This window comes from Anguilla anguilla, chromosome 11 (assembly GCF_013347855.1).
Source record: "Anguilla anguilla isolate fAngAng1 chromosome 11, fAngAng1.pri, whole genome shotgun sequence".
Lineage (NCBI taxonomy): Eukaryota > Metazoa > Chordata > Actinopteri > Anguilliformes > Anguillidae > Anguilla > Anguilla anguilla.
The window spans coordinates 6,045,090-6,060,089 of NC_049211.1; the positions used below are offsets into that span (position 1 = coordinate 6,045,090).

Genomic DNA, 15,000 nt, shown 5'->3' on the forward strand with positions numbered 1-15,000 from the left:
GGAAGGGGTGGAGCACCGGGGCCGGGGCGGAGGGGGCCGGGTACACCTGGGGAGGGGGCGGGGCGGGGCTGCAGGTGGACGAGCAGCTCTACAGCCACCTGACCGATGAGATCAAGGAGGCGCGCTTTGCCGCAGGTAGGTTTCTTTTGGTGGCCGGGGGGGGGGGCATTTTAATAAAGGTGAGAATTATGCTTGTGGAAAAGGGTTTATTACCTCTCTCCCCCCTCTCTCCCTCCTCTCCCTCTCTCCTTCTCTTCCTTCTCCCTCTCTCCCTCTCCTCTCCTTCCCCCTGTAAGGAGTGGCGGCGCAGTTCGCCCTGGCAGAAGCTGCCATGTGCGCCTGGTCTTCACCGGACGGCCCAGTCGACGCCAACTGCAGCGTAGCCCCATTGCAAGGTACTGCTGATTGCCACTGAGCTGCATTTCACTGTTCTGACCATTCATCTTGAAAAGTTGCTGCAAACTGCTAATCGCTGATAGCAACAGTATCACCATTGTCCACGTGTTAATGGTAAATGGACTGCATTTATATAGCGCTTTTATCCAAAGCGCTTTACAATTGATGCCTCTCATTCGCCAGAGCAATTAGGGGTTAGGTGTCTTGCTCAAGAACACTTTGACACGCCCAGGGCGGGGTTTGAACCGGCAACCCTCCGACTGCCAGACAATCGGTCTTACCTCCTGAGCTATGTCGCCCTTGTGTCGCTATGTGTTCCCTCGATATCATGTTGCGTGGTGCTTGTGATGCAATGCACATTGCATTTGAAATTTGAACAACTGTTCCGCTTTGGGCAGCCATCAGAAAAAGACAGTCTATCATTATTTCAGAAAAGCAATATTGAGAAGAAGCAAGGAGACTGGAGAGCCTCAGTGCTAGGCCCATGCAATTCTCTCCGCTCTCCATTCCCAGTTGATGCTGTTTGTGTGTGCGCATGAGTGTACATGTGTGTGTGTATGTGTGCGCGAGCGTGCGTGTTTGTGTGTTCATGTGTGTGTGTTTGTGCGTGTCTCTGTGCGATTGTGTTGTGTGCGTGTTTCCATGTGTGCACAAGTATGTCTGTGCCTGTCTGTGCGTGTCTGTGCGTGTCTGTGTGTGTCTATCTGTGTGTGTGTGTGTGTGTGTGTGTGTCTGTCTGTATTCCTTTTCCATACGCTGAAAAAAGCTATTGCTGTTGAAGGATGCAGCCTGGCTCTCAGCACAGTGAGACGTAAGTACTCTCTCTCTCTCTCTCTCTCTCTCTCTCTCGGATTCCCTCTCTCAGCCGGGCTCGGAGATGGAATGAGAGGGGGGGGGGGGGTGACAGTGAGGAAATGAGTTCCCATCATCGCTGAACGCCTGAGAAAATGAACTGGCCCCATGCCTCATATCAACTCTGACACTTTAACAAATGCTTTCGCTGACGTTTTTCCGAAACCAGCGCTACACACACGCGCAGTAATGAGACTGCTGAAATCACAACCCCAGTCGCAGACTTTGTGTTCTGGAAATAATACGCTGAAAAATGTTTTTTTGGAACTGATTGGGCAGGCCCCTTTTTCGTCACCTTATCCCCTGTTCATTATTCACACCATCCACTCTTCTGTTTTTTTTCTTTCCTGTTCCATCACCTGCTCTGGATGGTCCTCCCACCTCACCCCCCCCTCCCCCCCACGCTGCATTTTGGATGGTGAATGATGATTATGTCCTCTTCCCCCCGCAGATCCCGATGGCCTCTATCTGTCTCGTTTTCTGTTGGACGGTGGAGGCGTAGGCGTCTCTCCGCGCCCTTACATCGTCAACGCGGACGCCAGGAACGACGGCGTCGTTCCTCTTTTGCCTCGGCACCCCCAGCCTGACTCCCGCTCCTCAAGCTCTCCCTGCAAGCCGGCGACTGACTGCCCCCTACAGGAGCGGAGGACTTTGCGCCCCGACGGCTCGATCCGACACGCGGACAGCAGCTCCCTCTCCGAAGACGAGGTTTTCTACGACTAGGCTTCGAACACCTCAGGAGCTGTGAAACACTCACGGGAGATTAAACCGCCACAAGGTGATGAGTTATGGGCACGGAGAAGTGGGCAATCTCTTGGATCACAGCTTCTGATCCCTTTCTCCTCTCTGTCAATTTCATGATGAAGAATCAATAGACTTCTATTGGGAACTGATTGAGCACCAGTAATGGTGCTCTGAAGGAGGGGGAAGTCATTAGAAAATGGAGTACCTGCCGATGACTGTAGTGTCTGACTTTCTCCTTTGCTGTGTAATGCCTTTGGAGTCTGGACATAAATCAAAGCCTTGGTCTATTTTGTCCACCAGTTAGAGGTAGAATTGACTGCATACTTTTTTTTTTTTTTTTTTACACAGCTTTATTTGTTCTTATTGAATCTCAAAAGCAGATATTTGCTATTATTGGATCTAAAAAATAAGACTAATTGCGATTATTTTTCTTATTTGTAACTTAACATAAGATAATATAAGCTTACTGTAAGTCATGTACATTTTCCTCCAAAAAAAAACGTTTTTAAAAGATTGAAAAGAATATGTAAACTATACTTTAATCAGGAAAATTGCATAATACACAGAAAATCATACCAAACTAACAGAATAGTTTTTATAAAAATTCAAAAACCTGTCCTTTTTCAGCTGTGAGATAACATTAAACCTCATGGAACGGACTATAAACTCCACCAATCAGAAAGCAGAGTTGATGATGTCATAAAGGCTAGAAACCAGGCCTGTTTGTGAAGATGAGCACTGAGACTGATGGAGACTGATTTTCCTGGGCTGGGTGCCTGGAACTCTCTACTCAACTGCTGATTGGATGAATGTAGCATCTTATTGAATGATATTCTTTGGGAACAATACCGCATACTTTTTCTTTTTTACCCGCTGTAATATCATTATGTATACATTCCAATCATTGTGAAAGACATAATTTTATTCCAACTCTGCGTGCGTACTAGTATGTTTGTGTTACATCAACCTTTGCCACATGAAATTTCAAATCATGGAATAGCTGAACGCATTTATATTGTATTATATTATATTGAATGTCAGAACATTACTTACTCAAAGGTTAAACTGAATTAATCAGGGAAAAAAAATTGTTCATGTCCAGAAATGTTTATGGTGACTCCCCAATTGCATCAGGCTAGCTTTTCTAGAAAGGCCATGAAAGACAGCTACTGTATACTTCTTGATAAAACATAGTTTCGTAAAATAGTTGTACTTAGTTTATATAAACTAACTTTTTTTCAGTTGTTCCTCCTCCAGAAGAAATGGTTCGCATTCAACAGCAAGCGCACAAAAATCACCTACATCAATTGAATCATTTATAGCAGCAGGGGAAAAAGAATTCTGAGCAGTGTTCTGTTTGTCCGCCCGCTGCTTTAAGTGGATACGTAGAAGTAGGTGATTTTTTTTTGCCTTATTGTTGTGCGCGAGCCATTTCTTTTGGATTACGATAATCATTTGGTTTTTACAAACCATTCTTATTAAGCAGTTGAGCTGTTATCCGTTTTCTACCGCTGTTCCTTATCCAAAAAGCAAGAGGGAGAGAGAAAGAGAGAGAGAAATTTTTTTTTTTTTTTTTTTAAATTACGTCAGATGCCCCTCTACCATGTTTGGTTATGGTTCCAAGGTTACTGACACAGAATTGTCCAAAAACCAGATGGCTAGTTTTCACATATCAATGCTGCATACGCTTGATGGGCAGAATGTACCAGAATTTACAGTGATTTTAAAGTTTGGTTAATCTGAGCAGTATTGACTTAGAGAATCAAGCTTTCAGTCTCGCCGTATTGAAATGCAATGTATCGAAGTTGCTTATTTTTAGCTCCAATTTTTTTAATGATCTCAAACGATAAACCGCGTGCAAATGCAGGACTAATGCGTCATTCTGATTTGCGCAGTTGTGAAACTAAAGCCATTGTGTACGCTGGGGTTGTTTTCAGACCCATTTTAATCTCTTAGAAGACGTACATCTCAAATTTGTACGGACTAATCAGCAACGGCAAACATCCAATCAGCACCTTTTGTCGCTCATCCGTTGTGAAAGCTAGGCAGATGCCTCGTCCTGCTGAATCACTGGCCAACGATGTACGTTTTTATTGGAGAAATGGGGTTTAACCTTCATTTGAATTCCACTTATGTTGCTAGACCGTAATTTTGTGTTTGAATAACGTTCTATAGTATTTGCCAAACCTGGTACTGGGAACCCACAATTTATGTAAATTTTCCATTCCAGCAGCGCTCTCAGCTGATTGGATGTGATTGCGATGCCAGAGGTTTGATTGATTTAATTTCATTTTGTAACCCGTTAGATGGCGTTATGCAGTCTAACACGCATTCGTATTGTATACTTGACATCAGAGGCAATAGTTCTTCATAAAAATGTCCTTGCAAGACCTCTTTTTCACCCGTGAATTAATCATTTCTGACGTCCTGTATGTCACAAGAACATAACGCATGATATTTTAAGTCCACGATGTGCGATTTCAATCTGCCACTTGTACATGTACATCCGAACGAAATGATTTTCTGATAACTCGGACCAATACCAATGCTGGCTATTTGGACCAAATGCTTTGACTAGGCATTATGCATGGGAAGAGACTTAAGGTTGAAAGAATGGTCGTGGACACACAATAGGTGTTTAGGCACATATATGCAGACTATGAATGATACCTGATCTTTGCCTAAACAGGACGAAATAATCAGCACCAAGGCAAGACAAAATAGGAAGAGAAAAAGCATACACCAAGTCTTGAGCTGTTTGTTTTTTTTTTTTGTGTGCGACTTCAAATTAAATACCCGTGCTTAAAATAATGCCTGGTGGTTTCACTTTTGGATTAATTACTCTGATGAAATCCATCAGAATCGTAATTTGCAATTAACACCCATAATCCCGGGGGAGTCCCAGGAGCTCTGTGTGCTGGACAGGGCAAGGTGCCGTTAGAGCCCCCAAACCGGTTTGTCCGTTTGTTGCCATGGCGCCGTTGCGAACGCAGGCTGCATCTCCCGCCCAAACTGTTTTATTCTTTATTAAGTGTTTGTGACGGGGGGGGGGGGGGGGGGGGGGGGGGGGGGACGAGACGAGAGGGAGCAACGGCAGCAATAACAAGTGCACAAAATTATATGTCTGTTTCCTCCTCTTATGATTAACCTGTATTCACACTTCACTGATTGAAGGGGTGGAACAGGACAGAGAGAGAGAGTGAGAGGCAGAAAGAGAGAGAGAGAGAGAGAGAGAGAGGGTGGAACAGGAGAGAGAGAGAGAGCGAGAAACCAAGAGAGAGGGAGAGAGAGAAGGGGTAGAACAGGAGAGAGCGAGAGAGACCGAGAGAGAGGGAGGGAGAGAGATCTCGACTTTATCTAGTGTTGTGCCATTAATAGAATTGCTCATTGTGTGAATCATTGATGCATTTGACTTTCCTGGTTGCCTGTGTGGTGATGGCAGGGAGGCTTTGTCAAGCAACTCAATTTGGAGAGAAAAGGGAGAGAGTTAGGGTGGAATGGCAAATTGAAAATCCCCATCACCAGCAACCTACACGCCTACACTGAGTGAAAATTTAATACAAAACATAATCACGTGCATGACGCATGTCCAAAATAAGCAACATGAACTGAATGAATAAGTGCATGCACCGAAGAAGGAAATTAACTTTATGTACTGCTAGGACTGCCTAATGGAGATATTTATAGGTACTTATAGGTACATACTGCAGGTGCCTACGTGTGCGTGTGTGTGTGTGTGTGCGTGTGTCTGTGTGTGTGTGTGGGTGCATGCGTGTGATTGTGTGTGTGTGTGTTTATATGTGCGTGCGTGCATGCGTGCATGTGTGTGTATATTGTGTGTGTGTATGTGTTTATCTGTGTCTGTGTATCCTGTGTATTCTCCAAATGCTGAAAAAAAAACCTTTGCTACTGAAGGACTTAATGCAACAAGCAAACAGGTCTGCGGGAGAAGGAGCAGATAAGGAACGTTAATCGGACCTTTTCCCCAGAAAACAGCTACGAACACTGCCCTGTACGACAGCCAGGACGAGTAAGAGAGAGACAGAGCCTGAAAGAGAGAGAGAGGGAGAGAGAGAGAACAATAAAGGGCGGGAAGAAAAAGGGAAGACCGTCCCCTGCGAGGCGTGAGGGAACCCGAGCCACACTCAGCCGGGTTTCACGATAACACGCTCCCCCAGGGTGACTCAGCATTGTTCCGCCATTACCCGCCACTATCGTGACCAGGGGCCCGAAACGATAACACGCTTCCCCACGGTGACTCAGCATTGTTCCGCCATTACCCGCCGCTATCGTGACCAGGGGCCCGAAACGATAACACGCTTCCCCACGGTGACTCAGCATTGTTCCGCCATTACCCGCCACTATCGTGACCAGGGCCGACATGATAACACGCTTCCCCCACGGTGACTCAGCATTGTTCCGCCATTACCCGCCACTATCGTGACCAGGGGCCCGAAACGATAACACGCTTCCCCCAGGGTGACTCAGCATTGTTCCGCCATTACCCGCCACTATCGTGACCAGGGGCCCGAAACGATAACACGCTTCCCCCAGGGTGACTCAGCATTGTTCCGCCATTACCCGCCACTATCGTGACCAGGGGCCCGAAACGATAACACGCTTCCCCCAGGGTGACTCAGCATTGTTCCGCCATTACCCGCCACTATCGTGACCAGGGGCCCGAACGATAACATGCTTCCCCCAGGGTGACTCAGCATTGTTCCGCCATTACCCGCCACTATCGTGACCAGGGGCCCGAACGATAACATGCTTCCCCCAGGGTGACTCAGCATTGTTCCGCCATTACCCAGCCCTATCGTGACCAGGGACCCGAAACGATAACACGAGGAGGCGCTCTCCCGAAAAAGAACGAGACGTTCAGGACATGAGTGAGATTCCATTTTAATTATCGTTAGTGGGACAGAAAGGAGCCCGAGGGGGCTTAGCACAGGCTATGGGATCCTGTGAGGTCCAAAAATACCCAGGGTATGCAAATGGCTGGGTTTCTCATCTGCTTCTGTGGGTGTGGATTTCATTCAAATCTTCCGTGGGCCAAATCTTCAATAGCCGTCTTCATCTGAAATGGCGACCGTTGCAATTTAATTTAATCACCATATATAAGTGTATAAGTATGTCTACTTATTGTTTGTTTTGTATGTTTATATATACCGTATATCAGTTGTGTGCATGGCTCTGTATGAGTGTGTTTATGTCTGTGTGTGTGTGTGTATGTGTCAGTGTGTATGTGTGTGTGTTTGTGTGTGTGTGTGTGCATGTGTGTACAGGTCAGTGTGTATGTGTGTGTGTATATGTTATTTAAATGCTAGTGCCCTCTCACCTCTTTCCAGGTCATGAACCCGCAAAGCCTCCCCTTCTCAGTCACAAACAGCTGCTGTGCAGACAGCAAGCTCATAATTTGATGAGCCTGAGAAACGGAAGACACAATGATTCATCAAAATCTGGACAGAAATACAGACTTTGCCAAGAATTCATTTACCGCATAACGTCTGTACCTGCTGGACAGTGGTATGGACTGAGGCCTGGACTGTGATTGGCTGGATCAAACACACATCTCCCAACTGTATATCTGAAACCTGAGCAAAAAAAAAAAAAGAAATGACAATGTATTGCACAGATAGTGAACAAAAAAATGGACCACAACAACAACAACAAAAAATCGCTTAACTGGTTGTTGGATCACATGTTTTGAATTGACTCTATTCGCCATGGGCTGAAATTTGCACCCAACTGTCTTGCGGTCGGTCGTGTGTTTTTTACCCTGCATTTCAAATGCGTGCACAGACACGGTGATTCTGGAGCATATGCTTCCACTGGTGCCCTTTCCCTTTGAGTTCCATGCTCTCATCCAGGGGTACTGCCAAGGATTATGGGGCCCATGTTAATATTTCACATTGGGCCCCACCATCCCAGGCTACCCTGCCCTTGCACAATTACTGCAATCAGAACCTCCGAAACCTATTCATTGGCCCATTCAACACTTTAAATAACTCTACCTTAGCAGGCTTGCTGCTCTCTAGTAGAGAAGAGAAGTTATTAATTCTATGTTCTAATATGTTTTGAGCGCCCCTGTCAGTTAGGGTGCTCGGAGTTGTCCAAACCCCACTTATGGCACAGTGATGACATCACCTTGCAGACCTTTACCCATGAAAAGCAAAGTGATGAGCGGTAACACTGTATGATGAGGTCACATGAATTGGCATTAACTAACGTAGCTGTTAACTACCAACTCCTGATACATTAATTTGTACAGCATTGTTAATGTATTTGTACATCATTAATTCATGTTAACAAATACATTAGTTAATGCCAATTCATATTGGGATAAAAAAAAAAACAGTTCATGTATTTGTTAATGGTTAATTATAAGTTTATCCTATGTTTTGCTAATGTATAAATAATCATGTAACTAATACATTAGTCAATGTATTTGTTAAGTACAAATACCATGCTTAATTAATGTATTTGTACATCATTAATTCATGCCAACAACTGCATTAGCTAATGCCAGTTCATGTGACCTTATTGTAAAGTGTTACCTGATTCAGCTGTATCGGTCTCTGCTGCTTCCAGCCAAAACATTACCCCTCTTTCCATCTCTGATATTTCCTCTGAAATTCATGTTGGTCATAATTACAGGGAAGCAGGTCCCATCTACTGTATAAGTTTGTTTTTACACCACCCTATGCATGCTGGGAAGCAAAATTGCTTAGCTAATGGATGTGTCATACTTGTGTGGTGGCTGCTGATTTGTGCATACCTGCGTACCTTGTTTTTTAAACTACCTGCATGTATCAGGCCTTTGAATAAATCATTAGCATATTAAATAATAATCCCAGAAACCAGAGCCCCTTCACTCTCAGAAGAAAGGGATTCACAAAAGGCTCATCTGTGTGTCTCTAGAGGAATCCTATGTGGTTAAAGGGTTCTTTGTCAGGCAAAAATGGTTCAATCTTGGAGCTTTCACACTTAATACCTACCATAGAGTGTTCCATAAATAACTGTAAATGGTTCCCCTGTGGAGACGAGCCAAGAAAACCTTTTTTACTGAGAGAGTCCTCTAAATCCCACCCCCCCCCCTGACCCCTGAGTTTGTAAAGTATTTCTGCATCTTTAAAAGATGCTGTGGTATTGAGTTTCTCATGGATTTGTGCGTCAGGGTGCACATCCCAGGGAATTTTTGTGGTGCAAATTTGGTGAAACGTTGTCTAGGCGTTCAGATCAGAACCTGGCTACATTTGGTTGAAAAGTTAAAGTTTTAGCTAGGACGTAGCCAAGCTATATCCTGGCAAAGACCTGAGCCATATTGGGGTCAACCTATTCCATTTATGTCAAAATGTCTCTCAACCTAGATTTCCATTCCTCTAGACGTTTAGATTTAGGCTTTTTCTCTCTGGGGATGCTTCAGGTGTAGTGCTCTTTGTGCAAGGTGCGTGGTGGTGGCACTATTGCCTAGTCTCCATACTGTATGAGAGTGAAAAGGGGGGAAAAACGGATTAAAAATGCTGAACGTGGCCCGGTTTCTGGGGTCGCCTACTGTATTGCGGTGCGTACCGGTTCCGTTTGTCCATCTGCGACACGGCGCAGGAACCTCTGGAGCTCGGTTCTGCTCACGGAACCCAGCAGGAGCTGGGATTCTGGAACCCGGGAGGAGAGACAGAGGAGCACAGGTCAGAGGTACAGATCTCAATGGGCCATTCAGTATTTTATTTTTTTATGTTTAAACTTTTAAACAGTAGTCATAATTACGTGCATTTCAAGTGTCACTGTATATGTGCCTGTATGCGTACTGTATATGTACATGTATGTTTCTTTAAAGAAGATGCGATCATCATTTTCACGGCTGAAGGTACCGGAGTTCTGTGTGATCATCAGCCCAAACGCTGATCCCGTCTGGATGAGGCAGTCACCTGCCAGACCAGCCTATTTCCATAAATTATCTCGACGCCGAGCCTGGCAGAGCCACTCGGCGAAGGCCTGCGGGGACCAGCGAACTGCTGGCATTTCGAGCGACGTGCGCGGCGGTGAGGCTAATTCGCGTTTCGTGTCGGAGGCTGATGAAGCGATCACGGCGTCATTAGTTCGGTAATTCCGCGCTGCGCGGCTCGCGCCGCCGGGGGCAGCTGGGAGCTCACCGTGCGAATCCACCACGGGGAACGCGGTCTGCGGGCTGGCCGCGAGGGCCAGGCGCACCTCGGCGGCCCCCCCTCTCCTCTCCAGCACCTCCCCCCCGCCAGACAGAACCTGGCCGAGCCGAACGGAGCTCAACCTGGGGGTGGGGGGCGGGGGGGGGGGGAGGGTTGGGGAAGGTGGAACACAAGACATTGCACACAATTACAAAAGGTCAATGTCAAGTATAAGAGGACGGATTTGAAGACCACCTCTGTGATAGTAAATTGTCGCCCCAAATTGCCCACTATGATTTCAGATAGACAGCCTCTTTGATGGGAATGAAGTACTGAATGGCCATTTACTGTTCTTCAGCTCAACTCAGTGAACTAGTTAGGGGGGCTGGGGGCTGGGGGCTGGGGGGGGGGGGGGAGGCAAAGATCAAACACTGGTGTTCTGCTGTGACGTAGTTTTGATAATTCCCGAAGTCTGTGTTCCCTTTGTATGGCTTAACGTGAATGCTTTCTTGTATGGGGGGGGGGGGGGGGGGACATCTGTAAATATCTGTAAGACCTGCTCTTTGAGGAGATGATTGTAAGGATTGTAAGACTCCCAAAAAACTGGTAGAAAAGGGGTACAAAGGCCTGGACTAAAAGGTCTGCTTTGGGCTGCAGGTTATTTTAAGGGGGGGTTATTTTTTATGTAAATTAGCATGGGACCCAGAATTTCGCGCTACACCTCCCCCCCCCCACCCCGAATGATTCATCCACCCTCCTTAACCCCGATAAAGGATCCCACAATGCAGTGCTTTTCGGGGGTGCGGTTGCCGCGGCAGCTCACTCTGGCTGGGCCCGGAGCAGCGACGGCAGGTGCGGCAGCCGCTTGGCGAGGGAGACGGCGTCGTAGAAGGAGGGGCGGAGCCGCGACCGGGCCACGGCGTTGGCGGTCAGCGTGGCCAGCAGGACGGGGGCCGCGTGAGTGGACTGGCCCGTCAGCTCCAGGGCCAGGAGGGCGGGGGAGAGCGTGTGAGTCACCGCGCCCGAAAAAGCAGCCGCCCCTTAGGAGGCACAAAACACACACGCACACACGCACACACACACACACACACGCACACAACACAAGCACGCACGCACACACACAACACACGCACGCACGCACGCACACACACAACACACGCACACAACACACGCACGCACGCACGCACACACACAACACACGCACACAACACACGCACGCACGCACGCACACACACAACACACGCACACAACACACGCACGCACACACACACACACGCACACACACACACGCACACACACACGCACACACGCACACACACACACACGTACGCACGTACACACACACACACACGCACACACACACACACACACACACACACACACAGAAACAGCCTTTCAGACGAACCGCCCGATGGGCGCCGGCACTTTCTCTCAGAGACGTGGAGAGACGATTAGCTCACAGCGGCATTCTGACAATTCACTCTCTGCCTCGTGCGCGTCGAAGAGAACAAGGCTGCCTCGCTAACATCAAATGAACAGCGACACTTTCGGAGGAGCAAACTGCGCCCGGTAACTGGCTATTTTAACCCTCGACAAAGGATGACGCCGAAGTCATTTTTACCAGCCAGAGCATAGCCCCCCGGGTTTACTAGACCGATTTCCCCCTCAGCGTGAAATCCATTCTGGACCATATAGGACAGAACCTCCCCCGTCAGACGCCCAATTCCAGCGCCTGGAACACAAACAGGAGGCCCGGTGAGGAACTTTGCAGCCAGTGTCTCCGTCATCGTTTCAGACAAATACCGTGCAATCAGACTAACGCACGGCAAAGAATTAAGCACACGTTCGTCTTTAAAAGCCCGAAGATTACAGTACTTCTTTTTGGAAATGTTTTTTTTGTTCAAAATTCCAAGTCAGTGTTCTAGAACTCCGTCGCTTACAGTCACCACCAGCGATTGTTACATCAGCATTAGAATGTTCAGCTCAGAACATTCTAATCACACCTTAAAGGGACAGATCCTTTTTGCTGGGAGAATAACGGCGCCTCTTCTGCGTGCCGGCGTCTCACCGTAGATGAAGGCTGGCATGAAGTACCCGGCGGGCAGGGGCAGTGTGCAGGCCAGGACCAGCATCCAGAGCTGGGGAGGCCATCAGCGTAGGGGACAGACACAGTCTGCAATTAGCCTGGTCAAATTAACCTGGTCTAATTAGCCTCCACTCCTTCCATTGGCTTTGAAACTCCTTGGCTTTAATAGTCCATCAAATTTTTTTTTCGTGCAACTGAACGTCTTATGAGATGAAGTGGTTATCTTGGTATGGTTTAGCATCACTCTGTAGTGATAATATTTTCCCTCAGGTCATTTACAAAGTACAATACAAAGCAGTCTCCAAAAACCATTACTTGTCCCACGATCACTGAAATTACTCCATGTAATCGTAGCATGTATCACATCAATGAAATGAATATCACTGTTCTTCTTTTATGGTTTTAGCTTCACCTGTGTCCTGGCTTGGGGATTTGTACCTTCATAACCAGGAAGAATGCCAGTGTGTGATACACTGAGACCCCCGAGGGACTCCACTCCTGCCACAGGCTCTCCGGGGTCGACTCCTGAGGCGGCCGCACAGAGGCATTCTGGGATAGAGACCACCACTGTCGGCTGTCCAGCAGGGAAGTGAGAAGCTGCTTCATGGACAGCTGAGAGCGGAAAAGGGGGAGGGGCCAGACAAAGAGTGGCCATGATGGTGGGGACAGAGAGGGAAAGGGGGTGAGGAGGACGATGATGACTATGGTGATGACGAAGAAGAAGAAAATGATGATGATGGTGACTATGATGGTGATACGATGATGATGGTGATGACGATGGTGATGATACAATGATAGTGATAAAAACAGTTCTAAGTGCTTATGAGGTAAGTGGAGTTTCACCTACCTCACCTGCCATAAATCGTCCAGCGCTGTGTGGGTAGGTGACGGAAGCCAGGAGAAACACGACCGCACCTGTATATAGTGCCTTTCTGGGGAGTGAGTGAGGCTTATATTAGCAAACTGATGCCACAATTAATGCCACTGGAGTATTTACACCCATCAATGTAATCGCCGTGATCACTGACGCTTTTTACTCAATCAGTTTTTTTTGTTGTTGTATCAGTCATTTGGTTTGAACTCATTTGCGACGGCTGTGATTGATCCGCTGACGGATTGCTGGGAAACGGTAGCGTTGCGCTCACTCTGTGGCCAGGATCCCGCTGATGAGTTTGTTTGTCTTCGTGAATCGCAGCATCCGGCGATGGCAGAACAAATAGAGACAGCTGACTGCTCCACACAGCAACCTCATTAAGGACAGACAGACAGACAGACAGACAGACAGGCAGGCAGACTGAGAAACAGACACGCAAACTCTAGAGAAACAGAGACTCATTAGACACACAGATCTCACAGAGAAGAAGAGACAGATACCCAAGGAGATTGCAAAAGCAATGCGAGACACAGTTTTAAAAATCTGGAGCTTGTACAGTGGTGGAAAATCACATGAAGACAGTGTCTGTGTTCCGAGCATAGATGTAGGTCAGCGTTGTTGTGGTAAAGTGGAGTTACCCCAGCAGGGCGAAGGCCAGTATCTCAGGAGTGTGGTAGGGCAGGTCGGAGGAGAAGCTGGTTTTATACAGGGCCTGCACGGTCTCTGTGGAGTCAAGACACTGGATTACTCTCTCTACCCCCCTGCCCCCCCCTGCCCCCCCCAACCCCCCCATGCCCACGTCCCCTTCCCTCCTCTCAAAATGAAATCAAGCATCATTGTGTAATTACCTTCAAGCACTGCTAGCAAAAAAAATTCAGTTAGGTTTGGGGCCCCTGCATCCGGTCAGAGTCTCTGGATCGAAACTTACAGCCGGCAGAATCGGCCACAGAAAATCGAATCAGGCGGATGCTAGCGGTTTTAGCGGTTTTAGGGCGGCGTCACCTTGCTCCCCGCTGAGGACGGAGAGCGTCCGAAAGGTCAGCGCCCCGCAGGCCGCCGCGAAGAAGCAGCGGCAGTAGTCCCGCACGACAAAGTGAGTGCCCATCACCTCCACGCTGAAGAGCACTCCTGAGAGAGGGGGAGGGGGAGGGGTGGGGGAGGGGGGGAGAGGGGGAGAGAGTGGGAGGGGGAGGGGGGAGAGGTGGGAGGGAGGGAGAAGGAGAGAGGTGGGAGGTAGGGAGAAGGAGAGAGGGGAGGGAGGGACAGGTAGAGGAGGGAGGGAGGGGGAGGGGGAGAGGGAGAGGGGAGGGGGAGGGTGGGGAAGGAGGGAGGGGGAGAGGGAGGGATGGAGTGGGAGAGAGGGAGAGGGAAGGAGGAAGGGAGAGAGAGAGAGAATTTGAATTGAAATACACTGTTAATTAAAGATTAATTAACTTGTGCTCATAAGACGAACATTCAGAAAATATATTACATCAACCAATGCACCCAAACAAACAAAAAAAAATAATAATAATAATAAACTTTTAAAAAGAAAGACACAGCAAGTCATCCAGAACTGTACATAGCACATTGCCTATGCCCCAAATAAGCAAAAAAGCATCCAGTTTACCAATCCTGAGCCTAGCTTCCAGCATCTGTGTCATCATTATAACAGGTCCATTGATGCTAGACCCTGAATGCAGTCCTTTCTTGTCTTCCAAAATTGCCAGTTTGGCGAGAACAAGATAGAAGTGGGTAGTAAGTAATGAATTAAAATTAGAAAGAGACCTGTAAGAATTTCAGAAAGAATTTGATTTATTTACGTTGACTGAATTAAGCAACCGTGATTTATCATGGTGCCGTGATGGATTTCGTTTTTTACGCCATTTTCTCATCCTTGGAATTATTTGTCGGTTTGTTTCAGC

At 47.5% G+C, this 15,000-nt stretch overlaps 2 protein-coding genes and 1 long non-coding RNA gene across 10 annotated transcripts in view; 2 read left to right on the forward strand and 1 right to left on the reverse strand.

Moving 5' to 3' along the window:
- Positions 1–3,561, forward strand: part of fam131c (family with sequence similarity 131 member C) — a 16,994-nt gene extending 13,433 nt beyond the window's left edge. For all 5 annotated transcript variants that reach the window (XM_035380990.1, XM_035380991.1, XM_035380992.1 and 2 more), the window contains 3 exons: positions 1–135; positions 297–395; positions 1,700–3,561. The exon at positions 1–135 is cut by the window's left edge and continues 78 nt beyond it. In XM_035380990.1, the coding sequence (XP_035236881.1) occupies positions 1–135; positions 297–395; positions 1,700–1,971 (506 nt within the window). In that variant the 3' untranslated portion in view covers positions 1,972–3,561. The remainder of the gene's footprint in view (positions 136–296; positions 396–1,699) is intronic.
- Positions 3,562–6,876: 3,315 nt separating this feature from the next.
- The window catches only part of clcnk (chloride channel K), an 11,957-nt gene continuing 3,833 nt past the window's right edge, over positions 6,877–15,000 (reverse strand). For all 3 annotated transcript variants that reach the window (XM_035381176.1, XM_035381173.1, XM_035381175.1), the window contains exons 8-20: positions 14,099–14,224; positions 13,735–13,819; positions 13,368–13,469; positions 13,070–13,154; positions 12,661–12,834; positions 12,205–12,274; positions 11,758–11,868; positions 10,960–11,176; positions 10,146–10,279; positions 9,565–9,647; positions 7,506–7,586; positions 7,331–7,417; positions 6,877–7,069 (exon numbers count right to left, since the gene is read on the reverse strand). In XM_035381176.1, the coding sequence (XP_035237067.1) occupies positions 7,025–7,069; positions 7,331–7,417; positions 7,506–7,586; positions 9,565–9,647; positions 10,146–10,279; positions 10,960–11,176; positions 11,758–11,868; positions 12,205–12,274; positions 12,661–12,834; positions 13,070–13,154; positions 13,368–13,469; positions 13,735–13,819; positions 14,099–14,224 (1,400 nt within the window). In that variant the 3' untranslated portion in view covers positions 6,877–7,024. The remainder of the gene's footprint in view (positions 7,070–7,330; positions 7,418–7,505; positions 7,587–9,564; positions 9,648–10,145; positions 10,280–10,959; positions 11,177–11,757; positions 11,869–12,204; positions 12,275–12,660; positions 12,835–13,069; positions 13,155–13,367; positions 13,470–13,734; positions 13,820–14,098; positions 14,225–15,000) is intronic.
- The window catches only part of LOC118207515, a 6,862-nt gene continuing 6,798 nt past the window's right edge, over positions 14,937–15,000 (forward strand). For both annotated transcript variants that reach the window (XR_004761393.1, XR_004761394.1), the window contains exon 1: positions 14,937–15,000. This exon is cut by the window's right edge and continues 91 nt beyond it. This is a non-coding gene — a long non-coding RNA (uncharacterized LOC118207515).